This window comes from Rhinoraja longicauda, chromosome 6 (assembly GCF_053455715.1).
Source record: "Rhinoraja longicauda isolate Sanriku21f chromosome 6, sRhiLon1.1, whole genome shotgun sequence".
Taxonomy (NCBI): domain Eukaryota; kingdom Metazoa; phylum Chordata; class Chondrichthyes; order Rajiformes; family Arhynchobatidae; genus Rhinoraja; species Rhinoraja longicauda.
This window is the reverse complement of record NC_135958.1, coordinates 14,013,846-14,032,187: the sequence shown is the minus strand read 5'-3', so window position 1 is coordinate 14,032,187 and position 18,342 is coordinate 14,013,846. Positions and strand designations below refer to the sequence as shown.

Genomic DNA, 18,342 nt, shown 5'->3' with positions numbered 1-18,342 from the left:
ATGATCGCATTGAATGGCGGTGCTGGCTCGAAGGGCTGAATGGCCTACTCCTGCACCTATTGTCTATTGTCTATTATAAGATGGGACACCTAACGAAGGCTTGTCGAAAGGCTAAGCAGAAAAAAAGCTGCATTCTGTGGATCAACTGCAGGCAGAGGAAGAGCTTCTCGATATATGCACCATCTGCAGCAATGAGCTAGTAAACCGGAAGACAAAGAATGTGTCCATGCAAGTCCAGTTGAATGGAGCTCATGTTAGCATGGAAGTCGACACAGGAGCATCTGTGAGCGTGATTCCATAATTTGTGTATTGGGAGAAGCTGAGTCAAATTCCTTTGGAAGCAAAGTGAGTCAGGCTACGTGGTTATTCTGGAGAGAAGATTCCAGTGTTAGGATGCGTACATGTACCAGTTAGGTATAAGGAGCAACAGGCGGAGTTGCCCCTCGTAGTTGTAAAGGGAGATAAACCTGCGTTGCGAGGTCGAAATTGGCTGCAGATCTTGAAGCTCAACTGGAACGAGATATTCCTCGATCGTGAAGAATTCAAGTGTCCGAAGGACGTAATCAAGCAACATCCGAAGGTGTTTAGTGATCAGGGAGAGCCAATCAAGGGGTACAAGGCGAAAGTACGCGTGAAGCAGGATGCGACACCCGTGCATTGCAAACTACGGGTTGTGCCGTATGCTCTTAATGACTAGGTTGAGAAAGAACTGAAAAGACTGGAAGCTGAGAACATTATCAGTAAGGTAGAAAATAGTGAATGGGCAACACCCATTGTAGTTGTACCTAAACCTGATGGTAGTGTTAGACTTTATGGGGATTACAGGGTGACCGTAAACCAGGTACTTGAAGATAGCAGACCAGATACCCTACCAACGGCAGAGGATTTGTTTAGCACCCTCACAGGAGGCCAAGTCTTCACAAAAATGGACTTGACAAATGCCTACTTGCAGTTAGGTGTAGATGACGAATCTAAATCCAAGCTAACTATTAACACGCATTTGGGATTGTTTCAGTTCAATAGGTTCCATTTGTTATATCATCAGCCCCAGGGATTTTTCAAGGGGTAATGACACAAATTCTAGAGGGAATTGAAGGTGTGGTGTGTTACTTGGATGACATCCTCATCTCAGCCCCTGACAGGCAGACACATGATGAAAGGTTGGAAGTGGTACTCAAACTACTTGAAACACACAGTGTAAGAGTGAAGGCACAGAAGTGTGAGTTCTTTCAGAAGGTAAAGGTGAAAAACCATCATCACAAGTGGGTGAAGTGGTTACCTGGAAGAGTAGTGAGAAAGTGCAGACCACGGACATACTTGGTCAATGTGTACTTTTCTCACTTTTCCACTTCCAAACATCTTAACCATGTCATGCCTATGCAAGCACTGACCGGGTTGAAATCAGACAAATTAGACGAGTCAGATAATTGGGTTACCACTCAAGTACAGGTACCAGATGAACCAGAAATGGTACAAGAAGGTACACAAGTTAGTGAGAGTTTGAATCAGCCTGAAAATGGAGGTTCAAGTGGGGTTGACAGTCAAACAAAATTGACTGATGGACTGGAATCCATGAATGTAGGTCAAAAGGAAGGCTTGACTCGATTAAAAATGAGTCCAAGTGGTTCTAAACAGTCAGAAACTCATGGAAGATATCCAGAAAGGAGGAGAAACCCAGTGGTTAGGTTAAATTTGTGAAGTTATTTCCTGAAATGCACATATCATGGTATATGCAACATATATGCATGATGCCCTAATTTTATTCAGGTTATATAAAAGTAAACTATCAGACAAGATTGTAATAATTTCATACCGTTGGTTATATTCAAAACAAAATGTCCACAAGGAAACTTTTTTTATTAGGATGGAAGGAGTTGTAATATCGCCACCTTTGGTTGGAGGATTGTAAATGATTGAATAAACCAGAGTACAGCTGAGATCCGGTCAGCAGTGAGTTAACTTGTTATTCTGTGTCTGAGCTCAAGATATCACAAAGGGTGTCAGGGATTATGAGGTAAAGGCAGGAGAATGGGGTTGAGAGAGAAAGATAGATCAGCCATGTTTGAATGGTAAAGTAGACTTGAATGGCCTTATTCTGCACCTACAAATTATGCAGTAACTTTGAAGCAGCTTATTGATGTATTCGGGGTTTTTTTTAATGGTGATGAGGCTTCTTATTAAAGTCAAAATATTGTACTTGTGATGATCTATTCTTCAAATTTGAACCTTGAACTCAATTATAAATAATTCTTGGTTTAACCTAGGCTTTTTCGCGATCAACACTTTTGTCATCGGCCTGTATACTTTTTTCTAATTTAAACTTTATTTCCATGTGGTTCACAGAATAGGATAAGGAAAGTTGTATGGGAAGACATTCATCTTCAACAGCAAGGGCTATTATAGTGTGGGAGTATTGAAGATTGGTTATATTCTGGAATCTATATTTGGTTCCATTTGCTTCTGTTTAATTTTAGTGGTCAAAGAATAATTTTTCTATAATCCCATTCTTTTACCTTTTCATCAAATGTCCTTCAACATGCATTGTTTGTCCATTCTATGTAAAAGAAAAGCAAATGAAATATCAAACCAATCTAATCAAGATAGAAAGCGTGAACGTAGAATATAGAGCCGTATACCACCAGAGTAGGTCTCGTGCCCTTGATGATTGTGCTGAACGTGATTTCTTCTAGCTGCATGTGTGCAATGTCCCTCCTTTTCCTGTACATTCATGTGTCTATCTAAAAGCTTAATGCTGCAAAGGTATCTACTTCCACCACCATCCATAGCAGGACATTCCAGGCACTTACCACCGTACACAAAAAAAACGACCCACACCGATAAACTTTCTCTCCCTGACCTTTTAGCTATGTCCTCTAGTATTTAACAGTGCCACCCTGGGGAAAAGGGTTTGTTTTGTTTATCCTATCTATTCCCCTCACAATTTAATAAACTCCTATTAGGTCTCTGTAATGTTAGATAGCGAAATTGAGGCCCCATGGTCTTGGGTTTTGCAACAGTCACCTGGTCTTCTGTTTAGTTTCCAGTAATCTTATTTGGTGTGTATATGAATGTTGCACAAAACAGATTATTTTGGCTGTGCTGCCGTTTGTGATTATAATTGTATATATTTGTGGATGGCTTCAGGAAGTTACACGGGGGAGATACCAGCTGCTAAGGATTGCTGACACTCAAGTCAGAGCAGTAACAATCTTTAGTGAAAATGTAAAAATCTTGAGTTGAAGGATTATTAAGCAGATCATGGAATATTATTCAATTCCATGTTACAAAAGTCATTTTTTCTCTTGATCTAAACTGATACTTATAATTGTTTTGTGTCTGTTTCTTGGCCAAAAGGCAATGGTGGATGCCAGATACTGGAGGGGCAAACATCCCAGCACTCAATGATCTGTTGTCAGTGTGGGGCATGGCTTTTGGTGATGGCTTGTACGAAGGGGATTTCAATATGGCGAATCATGACAGTAAGTATTGATGTGATTATGGCTGTATAGCTTTGTACATGATTTTACATAAGTGCTTCAATTCAATCAGCATGGAACTGTCAGCATTTGCCCTCAAAGTACTAGCAAATGTGAGACTTCAAATGGGGTCCAATGGAGCAGAAGTTTGCTAGAAATCCCCAGTATTTATGCTGAGAAATAGGTCTCTGATCCAGCACCAGGTCTTCTTCTTATCGAGTCCACATCACGATTAGAAATTGTTCAGCCAGAGCTGAACACACCTCTCAGCATCTGCCTACTATGACGTCTTGTGCTTCTTGTGCGAAGTGGTGGAAAGATTCATGGAAACAGGGACGTGACTTGAACGCTCTTTCCTTGACCCCCGCACCAGGTTAAGGAATGAGAAATAGGATTCTAAAAACACAGCATACTTTTTTATTGTTTGCGTTTGCTGTGATGTATTGTACTCCTGGAATAAGGGTGCAGTTCTAATTGTCCAGGTATAGGAAGGATGTCATTAATTTGGAAAGGATGCAGAAGAGATTCAGCATGATATTGCCTGGACTTGTGGGCTTGAGTTATAGGGAGAGATTGGGACTTTTTCTTTGAACCGTAAGAGGCGAAAGGGTGACCTTATTGAGGTATGATCATGAGGGGCAGAAATAAAGTGAATGTTTGGTCTTTTTCCCAAAAGAGAAGATTCTGAAACTCAAGGGCATAGGCGTAAGGTGAGCGGAAAGAGATTTAAGTAAGAACTCAGAGAAGGACCCCCATTTGGACAGATATGGATAGTAGGTTTTGGAGAGCTATGGGCCAATGCAGGCGTGTGATTAACCCAGTATGCCATTTTGATCGGCATGGACAAGGTGGCCCAAAGGCTCTGTTTCTCTGCTGTATAGCTTTGATTCTACGATTCTATGCAATTCTTGGGCATTAACCTTGAGCACAGAATGCTATGGCATTATCTGAGCAGCTTCATTTGGGCTAGCGATCAAATTATTGCCAAATATATCCCTTTATTCTAATGCAAGATGAGACTTAGTCTTAAAAAGCCTTTTTCTAGATGTTCATCATAGTGAACACATTCAATAATAAATGTAATGATTTTTTTTTTCCTTAGTGTATTATGCTTCAGGGAGCAGTATTGCTAAATTTCCAGAGGATGGACTTGTTCTTGCTCAAACTTTAAAGGACCAAGGTAAGATCTTTTACAGCTGTTCTTCAGTCTTTCCTTGTGCAATTCAAAGGGATGTTTGAGAATTTTTCTTCTGTTTGTCATAAAAGTAAAAATAATTTCTTTCTGAAATGTATCAAAGTACCCGTGAGTGCTGTAGTTCTCTGATAATATCTTGTGAAAGAAAGGTAACTTATTTCTCACCTGCACCACCCATGTTATTGCCCTTTTGGCAGTTTAAATGTCATGCTGCTGAACTTTTCCCTACTTAAGGTATGTTTGGCCTCTCCCATTGAGGAAGTTCAGCCTCAAGTATTTTGTTTACAATGACCCAGTTCCTTACTTTCCATTTCATGTTTATAAGATACTCTCTGTCCAGAATGCAGTGGGAAGAAAGAGGAATTGAAAACTTAATTGTATGAGTGCACATAACATTTTGATCGTTTAAACTGGGAAAAAGAAACTTGTCACATTATACATTATGAATACAGTCTTTATTGCTTTGCTTTGAGCTCTCGTTCAGTGTTGTGTTACTTTATGAGATGAACATTTTATTGATGTTCAATAAAACAGCAACATTGTTTTTATGTCAGTTTACTCAGTTGACGATTCAATCAACTTTTATCCTCTTGACTATTGCTCAATAAGAGAAATTACATAACCTTTTGAGCTCCTGTGTTTTGTTCCGTGTGGAGATTTGAGATTAATTATTACAGCCACAAAATAATAAAGCAGAATGTAATTTTATTATCTTCAGTAAAGCATCGGGTAGGTTTAAGATGTGCTTTCTACATAGTCATATTCCTTATGCCTATTGGTAACTTTATTGAATATAATAAATATACATTATCAAATGAACACTTTGTTGTACAACTAGATTGATATTATTTGTTGAGTTTGACTAAGGTCTTCAAATGCCATTGATTAATTCCCTATATTTAGAGTTGAGATCGGTCAATACTTCCTAATTTGTGTTACTTGCTGAAACAGTATTGCTGGATGTGGCAATAGGCCAAGTTTCAGGAATTTTACGAGGTCTCAGCTGGAGGGTTGCTGCATTGTCTTAACTATTGCACAATCCTGTGTCTCTAATAACCTTAGTTGCGTTGAACTTAGTTATGTTGGCTGTTTGGGGGAGGATTTTACTGTGAACAGTTTCTACCCAAATGAAAAATGAAAGACCAATGCAGAAAATAGCACGGGTGAGATGGCATTATTTGCAGTTGCACAACTTGACGCAGTGGTCTTGCTGAACTTTTAGTGGTCCTGTAAAATTTACAGAATTATATTAATCGGGAGTGAGGAAAAGTCCAACGCACATCCGAGACTGGGTGATAATAGGCTTTTTGAAAGGGGTTAAGAATGGCAGTGCAGAGAAGAGCAGAAATGGTGCATTTGAGCATGACAATTTATCAGTGGTTGCAAAGTCGCTCCTGGATGACGATGGTACAGATCGTTTCCAGCAGCAGTATAAGAAGGGTACGGCATAATTTCTAACTTGTTTTGAAGTAATAAGTTCAGGATCATCGGCGGCGGTAGGGCCTCGCGATCAGCGGTCGATGAGTGTGAGGGGAGAGGAGAAGACAATGGGGACCTGGCGTGGGGGGGACCGCCCTGAGGGGCAGTGGGAAAACAAAGGGGGATCCAGTGGGGGGGGGGGGGGGGGGGACTCTAGTTTTAGAATCCTCTGCCCAGGGGATAAGCCTTTGATTGTTTGTTCATTCGTTCTGGTTACGCCCCTCAGGGCGGTCCCCCCACTCCCTCCCCCATCTATTGTGCACACGGCAGCCAGCCAACAGTCGCTTGTCTTTTTCTTTTTGTTTTCACTTTTAATTTCAAGTTTTCGTGTACCTTGTTGTGACTTTTGGCAGACCAATTTCCCTCCGGGGATGAATAAAGTTTTATCGTATCGTTAAGCACAAGGCAACGAATGTCTCGATCATTTTGAAGCAGCAGTTGGGAAACTGAGTGGATTCTGATTCGTGTGTTCAGATGAACTGAAGTTTGTAATCAAGAGTGAAATATTTTGCTTCCCAGGGCAGAACAAATCAAAAACATTGCAATAGACTTGTTGCAAAGGAATTTGATTGGCATGAATAATTAAGCTGTTCTTAATTTGTTACTGAGCTGTGACTTAAGTGAAATATTTAATAGCACAATCTGCGGAGCTGATATCGTGCCACGGTTATTGGCATTTGATTAAGTCCTACTCTGGATGTTCTGACATTTAATTTAACAAAAGTCGGATTAATTTGAAATGCCCAAAGGGCACCAGTAACTTGGTCTGCTTAAACTCTGCTAGGAAATGTAGAAAGCAGGTCGGTACTGAAGAAACACTTTCAAAATAAACCAACAGTAAGACTTGGCATTGTATGACTTCCGTTGTAAGTGAATTGGTCCTCTGTTCAAAGATTCAATATTTGTACCTTCCCCCCCCCCCCCTCCCCACTATTTAAAAACAGAAAAACTGGAATCAACAGACCAATGTAATCGGGGAAAACACAGGAGTCTATAACTAAGATTGATACAAGGACAGTTGGAAAATATCAATAGAATTAGACAAAGTCTGATGGACGTGTAGAAGCAAAATTGTTTTTGACTAACCTATTGAAGCTTTTTCAAAGCATTGTCACATGTACCAATTAAGTTACAGTGATATGCGAATTATCATATAGCCGTACGGAAAAAAAAATCAACAAGACACACAGCTACATAAAAGTTAACATAAACAACCACCACAACAGATTCCCCACATTTCTCTGTGATTGAAGGCAATAAAGTCCAATCTTCTTCCTTTTGAGGATCTAAATGGTGAACAGGAGGTAATATAGTGGCATGGATTGAGAATTGACTGATAGGCCAGAAATGGGAACTAAATGTATTTATTTTGGTGGCAGGCAGTGATTTGTGGGATACTGCAAGGATCAGCTTGGGCCTCCCTCCCCCATCTATTCACACTATCAATGATCTGGATGGGGGAATTTGGCATGCCTATAGCATGACATGTGAGTTTGTACAGTGGATGCAGAGATAATTTGGCTGGGTTGATTGAATGGACAAATGTGTGCATGGTATAACGTGCATGAAAGTGAATTTAACGTCTTCAACAGGAAAAACTGGGGAATTGTATCATTTTAATGACGACAGACTGGAAAATGCTTACACACCAGGCACTAAAAAAGCAAATATCCTGGCCTTCAGCACGAAACTTTGAGTTCAAGAGCAAAGATTTGTCCCTCAGCAAGGCCTGGTATAATTGTGTTAGGTTTTGGACTTATCTTCAAAAAGGATGTAGAGGAAATGTAACAAAGGTCTTGGTTAGAGAAGAGACTAGATCTACTTACAGTAGAGTTTAGAAGAATGTGGGGAAATCTCATTGAAAAGTAGAGTATTCTGACATTGCACAGGGCGGCACGGTGGCACAGCAGTCGAGTTGCTGTCTTGCAATGCCAGAAACCTGGGTTCGATCCTGACTACGGGTGCTTCTCTGTACGTAGTTTGTATGTTCTCCCCATGACCTGCGTGGGTATTTTCCGGTTTCCTCCCGGAAAACTCCAAAGACGCACAGGTTTGTAGATTAATTGGCTTGGTATAATTGTAAATTGTTCCGAGTGTGTGTAGGATTGTGCAAGTGTGCAGGGATCACTGGTTGGCATGAACTGAAGGATCTGTTTCTGCACTGTATCTCTAAACTGAACAGGCTGAATATTGGAGGGATATATCAACTGGTTTGTAGGTTCTAAAATCACAGGTAATCATCTTGGGGAAACAAGATAAGACATTTGGGACTGATAAAGTGGTGAACATCTGTAATTTTCCACTAAAAGCTGTGTCAGCCAATTCTGGTTGTATACAGCATCAAGGACTGTAGAACAGAACTATGGAATTGTGATAATGGAATGGTCATCATTGTACTGAATGGCTCTGTGTCATTTTTGTATGTTGCAACCGTTCATTTTGCATGAATACCCTGTCTGTTCTGTTTAAAATGTCGAAGATGTGTTGTCAAACATGCATTACTAATTGCTCAATTTGTGCAGCAGAATATGCATGAAATGTCTTTTGCTCGAACTACAAAAGATCTTTTTTAGATAGACGGGTGTGAAAGTAGTTTAAACAGAAGGCCTGTTTAAAGTAATGATTGATATTGGAACTGTTTGTAGCAAGACATAAGGGATAAGACATCAGTTACAAATAAACTTTATTTCTAGCATTTATCACTTGTATCTGCCAGTGTAAATGCATAAAGGAGACCTTAGTCAGTAACTTGCCAGTGAAGAGAATATTACCATAATGACCTGAATTAAACAATTCTGAAACATTTGTTTTGATTTCTCGGCAAGATACAACTTTGCACTATTGTTATTAATTAAGATTTTTTCATTTAGTTGAGTGTTCAAGTTCATTTCAAAACACGTGGTTCTTTTCAAGTCAGTGAATCTTAATCTTGCCATTGTGTCTTGCAGGACTCGAAATCTTAAAACAAGAAACACTTGTGGTTAAAAATGTCCCTATTCTTGGGTTGTACCAGACTCCATCAGATGGTGGGGGAAGGATCGTCTTATATGGAGATTCCAATTGCCTTGATGATAGTCACAGGCAGAAAGGTAAGAAGTTGGTTTATGTTTTACTTTTGTGAATGTATCGCTAGAAGCTTTGAAGACATCTGTAATATTCAGATGCACTTTCACTATTCCTGCCAAAAATGGAAATGTGTACATGCTCTTGAAATGGTATCTCAAGAATGGGAAGCCATGTAGTGTAGTTAGTGGTGAAATGTATGAAGACAGTGAGTTCTGCATGGGTTCAGGAGGTAGCACCAATGCAGTCGTCAATGTAGCGGGGGTACAGTTCAGGGATGGGGCCAGTGTATGTCTGGAACAGGGATTGTTCGACGTACCCGACAAAGAGGCAGGCGTAGCTAGGGCCCATGAGAGTGCCCATAGCTACGCCTCGGGTTTGGACGAAGTGGGAGGAGTCAAAGGAGAAGTTGTTGAGGGTAAGAACCAGCTCTGCTAGGCGGAGGAGAGTGTTAGTAGATGGGGATTGGCTGATTCTACAGTTGAGGAAGAAACAGAGGGCTTCAAGACCATCCTTGTGGGGGATGGAAGTGTTGAGTGACTGGACATCCATGGTAAGGATGAGGGAGTGGGGGCCTGGAAACTGGAAGTTATTGAGGAGACGGAGTGCATGTGAGGTGTCTTGGACATGGGTGGAGAGGGATTTGACCAGGGGGGATAGGATGGAATCGAGGTAGGTGGAAATTAATTTGGTGTTTAAAGCCTTGAATAAATCTTGATTAAGAAACTCACCCTTGCTCTACGGTCTGAAGGGCCTCCCCCGAAACGTCACCCATTCCTTCTCTCCAGAGATGCTGCCTGACCCCTGAGTTACTCTAACATTTTGTGTCAGTATTTGGTGTAAAACAGCATCTGTCGTTCTCTCCTACACAAAATGTTCTTTGTGCCGCTTCCTATCTGAGCCATAATTAAGAGGGCAGCTCGGCCACATGTGAAGCCAGATTCAGGGTGCAGGTTAAACACAAAATTCCCTTCTAACAGTCCACCTCCCAATATTTGGGTTCGCATGCCCTGTGAATATTTTGGGTATGTTGTTTATAAAAGGGGATTTTGCTGTCTGTAGGAAATGATGGGGTGTTTTTGTATACTTAATGAATTTAATGCAGCTTTTTGTGACTTGGATGAGATTTTGGATTATTTCACTTTGAAAGACTAACTGTAAGTTTGTCCTTCATTTGCAGATTGCTTCTGGTTACTTGATGCCCTCCTTCATTATACCTCGTATGGAGTAATGCCCCCAAGCCTAAGTCACTCTGAAAATAGGCAGCAACCTCCTTCTGGAGTAGATCATCCACTGCCTGAACGCATGGAAGGTAAAGCTATTTGTAAAGTGATAACTCAAATAATGGAACAAGCGAGATGTCCTGTTTTTAAATGTTTTTCATTGTTCTGTGTGGAATTATTTGACAATAGCACAATGCACAGCTAGTAGAGCAGCTACTTTGCTACTTCAGTTACTTGGCTTTGATCTTGACCTTTGCTGTCTGTGCAGAGTTTGCCTGCTTTGCATGCAAATACATGGGGTTCTTCCAAGTAGTGTGGGTTGGTAGTTCCATTGGCCATTGTCAATCACCCATAATGTGTAGGTGAGTTATACAATCTGGAAGGGGTTGAGTACTGCATTTACATATCTGTTGTGCTGCTGCAAGTAAGAATTTCATTGTTCCATTTTGGGACATAAGCAATGCTGTCTGACCCGCTGTGTTACTCCAGCACATTTGTGCCGTTTTTGAGAACCTGCATCTGCAAGTCCTTGTGTCTAGATTTTGTACCATGGTTTGCTTCTAAAATTATACCTGAGATGTTCGACAGTCCATCTCCCTCTGCTGCTTCAGGAGTAAATTTGATATTGAGCCCTACAGAAAATTAGAAGGAAAACTTCTCTGTTATTTGACACAAGAAAAAACACTTCTCTGGGATAATTGCGATTTTAAAAAAATTATTAAAAAAAAAAAATTTAAATGAATTCCTTAGTATCTTTTTGCTGAAGTTTGTGCTGTATTTGATTGTGACTTTTGCCCGTTTAAACTTTCAGGCAATCACTTGTATCGATTTTCCAAGGTTCTCGAACCACATCTTGCAGACCCCAAGCCACGTCCTCTGCCAGCATGTCCTCATTTATCGTGGGCCAAACCTCAACCTCTAAATGAAACTGCTCCAAGGTAAGTGTGTGACACAGATATAAACAGATAAATGGACACAAACCATGTTGTGCACATATTCTGAAATGATTTCACAAAACTTTAGATTCAAGATTCAAGATAGCTTTATTTGTCATCCAATATTGGACGAAATTCAGTCACCCACAGTCCAACAATAAAAGCATTAAATAGGCATTAAAATTACACAACCCCAAAACACACAAAAAAAGAAACATCCATCAAAAAAACATCCATCACATTGAGTCTCCTCTAGTCCTCTCCTCACTGTGATGGAAGGCCACAATGTCTTTCCCTTCTCCTGCCGTCTTCTCCCGCGGTCAGGTTGTTGTGGTTGGAGGCCGCGCCGGACGGTCCGCAGCGGCCCGAGCCTAAGGCGAGTCGCAGCCGCTCCCGCAGCCTCCGAAGAAGGCCGGCTCCGCCGATGATAAGTCCGATCCGGGGCGGGCGAACACGCTGCTGCTGCCGCTGTTGCTGCACGTCGGGGCGGTCGGGGCGGTCGTGGCTCCCGACATTGAAGCCCCCGCCCAGCAGAGAAATATCCCGCGGCATATTTTAGGCCGCGCCGGACGGTGAAATGTCCGCGGCCCAAGCCCCGCGATCCGGGGCGGGCGAACACGCTGCCGCTGCCGGAGCTCCCGATGTCGGCATCCACGCAGCCCGAGCCTAAGGCGAGTCGCAGCCGCTCCCGCAGCCTCCGAAGACGGCCGGCTCCGCTGATGGTAAGTCCGATCCGTGGTCTGTGCGAACCGGAGCCCTGGAGGCCGCCAGCTCCAGGAGTTGGGCCGATGGTAGGCCGCAGCAGGAACGGAGACAACACCCAGAAAACAAAGGTCGGATCTCCGTTCGGAAGGGACACATATTTACAATTTTACAGTCCCCCCCCTCCCCCCCACATACACACACAGTACACAAACACAAAAACACGACATCACAACTACAATTAAGACAAAAAACCAACAAAAACACAAAGACAAATGGACCGCAGGTAAGCCGCAGCTGCTATGGCAGCGCCGCCATAGTGTGTTTATGTGTCTAAAGTGATGTAGATTCAGATCAGTTTATTGTCATTTACATTAGGACACAATGAAATTCCTTGTTCACATGAAGGCGAAAAGTACAAAGTGCGTGCAGCAATGATAAATGCATCGACAATGTCAAATAGCATAATGGTGCAAGATTGCAGTTCAACCAAAATAGTGCAAAAAAATATTAATAATGCAGTAATGAATTAAGTAAAATTAAGAATAGGAGAATGTGGCAGCACGCACCTCTAGGAAGGGGGAGTGAAAGAGGTGATTGGTTTAGGAGTCTGAGGGCAGTGAGGAAGAATCTGTTCTTGAATCTAGATGTTTGATCTTTCAAGCATCTGTATCTTCTCACTGAAGGTAGAAAGAGGAAGGGGAATGTCCAGAGAGGTAGGATACTTTCAGCCTTCCTGGCACAACACGCTGTGAAGATGGACTGAATGGAAGGATATAACAAGTCTGTGTTGGACTGGGCTATGGTCGCTGCTCTTTGTAGGATCAGGCAGTCAAGAGCAGAGCTGTTGCAGTACTAGGCTAAGATGCATCCAATCAGAATAATTGTTATAGCACATCTATAGAAGTTCAAATGAATCCTCATGGACATGCTGAATCTTGTCAGAGCCTAGATTGGGCAAAGAGGTAGGTTTAAGGAGGAGAAAGAGAATATGGAGTGACGAAGTTATTAGTGATAACTGGGTCACTCCGTGTTTTTAATTTGGAAGAATGCAGAATCTTGAGATGATTTGCTAGAGGATTGAAGATTGAGAGATAAAGCCATGAGTCATTTAAAAACAAGGATGAAAGTTCCAGGAGTAAGGCATTGCATAACTTGGATCCAATGTGGGTGAATGTGCAATTGGGAATATGTTAAATACAGGCAACAGACAGGACACTAAGCTACAAAGTTTTGGTGAACCAAATTTACAAAGGGCCAAAATGAGGGAGGTCTGTCATGAAATCTCAAGGTGAAAACAAACGCATTGTCTAAGGGCTTACAGACGCAGATGGGTTGAGGTAGTGAGGGGATCAAATTATGGACATCTTTGCAACAATGCACATGCTGTTCCAGTACTCATCTTGAGCTTGATGTAATCTCAAGATTGCAAGTCAATTTGAGTTACCACTTAGAGGTGGAATTGATAGTTTGGAAATAGTTCATGATGAGGACAAAGTACGATGGTTTTGGGTCCCACTATTTTCTAAAAGGAAACTTTTGCCCTAATACTGTATGTGACAAGCAGCCTTAAAACTAGTCAAGATGGGTACTGCAGGCAACCATTCTTCTAGATGTTGTTTCCTGACGTGTTGATGGGAAAATAGGAGGAATCCCATAGATGAACTTGAGTAGATGAGGAAGCTATTTGAAATAGCTCTCTGGCTATTGGTTAGTAAATGAAATGTCAGTCATCAGAATCTGGTTTTAAAACTGTAAAGATAACTAGAATTGTGGTAGTATCATTTTTTATATCCAGATCAGTATTTCCAAATGTAAACAAAAACATGATAAATTATCCCAATAATAGTTCCCATTTGTTTCCAGCCCTTATTCTGAACAGATAACACTAATTCTCTTTTCTGCCTTGAGTTCTGTTTCACATTTGTTCTAAGAGATTGCAAATAAACTTCTTTCACAATCTCAGGGACAAATCAGACTTTCCACTGTGCAATGTCGATACAAAATATTAACTTCTGGTCAATTATTCATCTTGTGCAATCAGTGAGAGTCAATACATTTTGGATTAAAAATTTTGTTCTTTGCATCTTAGTGACGGTGTCTTTTTTTTTAAAAAAAAGAACATTTGTTGCTTTGGAGCAGATAATGATGGCAGATATAATAGGGGGACAATTCCTGATGCCATCATCTGGCAATGTATGCATGTTCCATTTCCCAACTGAACTCTGGTTTACCAGGTTGTGGCAGTTGAAATGGTAGCTGGCTTAGTTTTTAATCTTCAAATTACCATTGAGTACAGATTTAGAATTTAGTGCAGAAGTATGTAATGAGAAATCAGCACTGGAAAACAAACTATATTTTATCATGACTTAAAAATTCAAGTTGCAGGTTTCAAATGTAATTTCTGCCAATGAGTTCCTTAATACCCAGTATGGTGCAGACTTTGGTCCACTCCTCAAAAATAAGTATATATTTTTTAGAGAGCTCTTTGGGTGCAGTCTTAAATCATTTCAGTAAGCAGCAGTTTTATGTTTTGAATTTTTGTGTTCCTTTTGTGCAATCTAAGACTGATTTTTGACCAGCAGTTTGCAAATTATAAATATTGCTTAAAATAGAGAAGTAAGTGTATTTAGCCTTTGCCGCATATAAACATGGTTTATGTTGTGTTCCTTTCTCAGTAACCTTTGGAAGCATCAGAAATTATTGTCTATTGACTTAGACAAAGTGGACCTGCCGAATTTTAAACAAAACCGTCCCCAAGTGCGACCTTTATCACCAGGTGAAAGTGGGGCCTGGGACATTCCTGGAGGTAAGTGCAGCAGCTGCAGTGTTAGTTCTGGAGACCTGTTGAACTCGGGACTCTGAAACTCTGTGTTAGTGACTTGTCATTGTGTGAATTGGTACAAGCATGAAGCAGGACCATTTGTGTTGATGACGTCTCCCAGGCCAGATCATTGCCGAGCATGCTGTAGTATGAAATATGAAATCCTAGCTGCATGCTTTTGGTTACGATCACTGAATTAAATGTTCAACATCCAGAATAGGAGACCTTTATTCCTGATGACTGATTTCTGGGAGTTCTATGTGGTGGCATGCTTAATGGAGGATGAAAGAAACTGAATGAGTGAAATACTGATACAAATCTTCAAAAGAAAAAGTGCAGTCTAAATTTGTTCCATTTTACCATTAGGTTGCTTTAGAAGGAGTGTTATCTTAATCATGAATTAGTTATTGGAATAATAATTTCCAGAGTGGTGTAAAACCTGCAGTAAATGCAGAACATTTGGAAAGTGATACACAATGTATTATTGAGAATACCACGGTGTCCTTTAGAGAAATGGACTCTGTTGAGCAATGTGGCAAAAGTACCAGAGTAGAGGAAATGCTGGAATAAGGAAGTAGTAACGGGCACTAGGTAAATAACACAATTGGACAAGGTAGTCATTGATTTAGAAAGTCACTTGTCAAATCTTTTGGGATTTTTTGAGATTGAGAAGATTAGATTAGGACAAACCAGCTGACTTGTATATTTAGACTGTTGGAAAGCTTTCAGTGTAAGGCTATGTAAGAGATTATTAAACAAAATTAGAGTAAGTAATGGGCATAATATAATGGTATGGCTTTGAGAATTAGTTATTAGGTGGAAAACAGGCAGAATAAAAGGACATTTTGAGCACAACTGTGAAACGCTAAAGGAACTCAGCGGATCAGGCGTCGTCTGTAGAGGGAATTGTACAGCTGAATGAGACCATCGGGAATGAGAGTAGCATGAAAATAGCTAGTAAAGGAGTTGGGGGAGAGAAGATGGGAAAGAGCTAGCTAGTGATAGGGAGATACAGGCGAGGAAGGGTGGGCGGAGGGAAGGATGAAGATTGCAACAGCCTGGGAGGTAATAAGTGGAGTAATTTTTGGGTTGCGAAGCCACGCTAAATGGCTTGCTGCAGGGACTGGAGCTGTGGTCCATGCTAATCCAAAAGCTGTGAGCCCAGCTCTTCTAAATCTGTATCAATAATGCAGGATAGTAGTGTGCACTGTGAGGAGGATGCAGAAAGATTCAAGGTACTGGGTAAATGTGCAAGATGGGGGCAGCACGGTGGCGCAGCGGTAGAGTTGCTGCCTTGCAGCGAATGCAGCGCCGGAAACTCGGGTTCAATCCTGACTACGGGCGCCGTCTGTACGGAGTTTGTACGTTCTCCCCGTGACCTGCGTGGGTTTTCTCCGAGATCTTCGGTTTCCTCCCACACTCCAAAGACGTACAGGTATGTAGGTTAATTGGCTGGGCAAATGTAAAAATTGTCCCTAGTGGGTGTAGGATAGTGTTCGTGTGCGGGGATCGCTGGCCGGCACGGACCCGGTGGGCCGAAGGGCCTGTTTCTGCGCTGTATCTCTAAAAAATCTAAAGAACTTGGCAAATTGAGTATAATGTGGAAAAAATATACAGTCATTCTCTTGGGTAGAAATTCGTAACAGATTAAAGTGTTCCGAGCGATGCAAGTACGTTTATCCATTAATCACGGATTGTTAATGTACAGCTTCGACAAGCTAACAGCAAGAGAGATGTATGTTTGCTTTTATTGCAAGAGAATTTGAGTGTAAATGTAGAGAAAAATTGATTCAATTATATAGCTTCAGATGAGATGCATCTTGAATCCCAAACTAAGGAAGGATATACTTGAAGGAGTGGGAGCACCACAAAAATTCACTGGATTGATTCCACTGATGTACGAGGTATGATTGATGTATGAGGAGAAGTTAAGCTCGTATTACGTCTTGTACGTCTCGTATTAAAAAAAATGAGAGGCGTTTGCACTGAAAAATACAACACACGTAACGTGCTTCAGAGGGTAGATGCTGGGATGAAATTACAATAATAAACTGTGACACGCATTTAGATCAAATTCTTACATATAACCTACAAAGATATGGCATTGCACAAAAATGTTTGAAGTTTAATACCTTGGTGAAACTGCACAAGTAGGAATTGCTTCAAAAAGCAACAACTTTTTGGTTTTTTTTTGTTAACCAACAAAATTCAACAAAAAGCTTAGCTACTTCTGTGGATTAATTCAGTAATCAGCAGTCCAAATTTGGAGGTGGTTTCTTTATTTTATCTCAATTATCAAAGTTGAGTGCATTTGTATTTAAGTAATTTTTTTAATTTTTTTTAAAGGTATAATGCCTGGCCGATATAACCAGGATGTCGGGCAGACGATTCCGGTCTTTGCTTTCCTTGGTGCCATGGTGGTACTGGCATTCTTTGTGGTTCAAATAAAGTCAAAGAGCAAGCCAAAGAGACGGAAACCACGGGTCAAACGTCCTCTACTGCTTCAGCAGGTGCACCCGTCAAAAACGCCTTCTGTGTAATTGGACAGGGAACGATCCACCCAGATCTACCTAATCACCATCCACCCAGTGAACTGAGAATTCTGCTCTCAGCAGTTCCCGATGAGCACAGGGCTTTGTTTAAAACAACAACACTACGAAAGCTTGATTGGTTTGTTGACCTTTTTAACACTGAGATAATGTAATTTTATCAAGTTGAGAAGACCTTTTTACAAGCAACCATAACTACCAAAGACATTGTGTTTAGGTTGCTCTATATTTATATTTCTCTAACCGCAGAATTGTAAACAGATTGACCAGTACGGACATTGGGATCTCCCTCTTCAGTTCTTGGTTTTATTTTGTCATCATGTCAAACAATTGTTTTGTTACAAGGACATTTATTGATGTAAAATGTATTTTGTAACACGAATATGCAACCTTGCCAGATTTAAGAATTAATTACTGATTTTTGGATATTGTGTACAGTGGCAGAAGGCAGGAATGATGGATTGAGGAAACTCTACCAAGGGGCTCTGTGCTTGCATTGACTTATTTTTATAAAATGGAACTACCATGTCTTTCTGTAAATATTTAAAATGGCAGTTTACAATCTATTTTCACCATTGTCGGTGAATAAATTTACACTATCTGCAAGTATACACTGTCTGGCAAGTTAATTATGTTCTTGGTCATATCTATTTGTATAATTTCAAATATTTCCAAGTAGAGTGCACCTTGACGAGCGTCCCTGCACTCCCTAAATAGCGTTAACATAATGTCATAGAGTCATACGGTGTGGAAATAGGCCCAACTTGCCCATGCTGACCAACGTGTCCCATCTACACTAGTCCCACCTGCCCGCGTTTGTCCCATATCCCTCTAAGCCGGTCCTATCCATGTGCCTGTCGAAATGTTTCTTAAATGTTGCGATAGTACTTGCCTCA

At 41.0% G+C, this 18,342-nt stretch overlaps 1 protein-coding gene across 2 annotated transcripts in view; it reads left to right on the top strand.

The window, feature by feature from the left end:
• The window catches only part of mbtps1 (membrane-bound transcription factor peptidase, site 1), an 86,067-nt gene extending 67,934 nt beyond the window's left edge, over positions 1–18,133 (top strand). For both annotated transcript variants that reach the window (XM_078400491.1, XM_078400490.1), the window contains exons 17-23: positions 3,355–3,479; positions 4,579–4,656; positions 9,099–9,239; positions 10,394–10,525; positions 11,248–11,374; positions 14,752–14,882; positions 17,244–18,133. In XM_078400491.1, coding sequence (XP_078256617.1) covers positions 3,355–3,479; positions 4,579–4,656; positions 9,099–9,239; positions 10,394–10,525; positions 11,248–11,374; positions 14,752–14,882; positions 17,244–17,437 — 928 coding nt within the window. In that variant the 3' untranslated portion in view covers positions 17,438–18,133. The remainder of the gene's footprint in view (positions 1–3,354; positions 3,480–4,578; positions 4,657–9,098; positions 9,240–10,393; positions 10,526–11,247; positions 11,375–14,751; positions 14,883–17,243) is intronic.
• Positions 18,134–18,342: the final 209 nt, after the last annotated feature.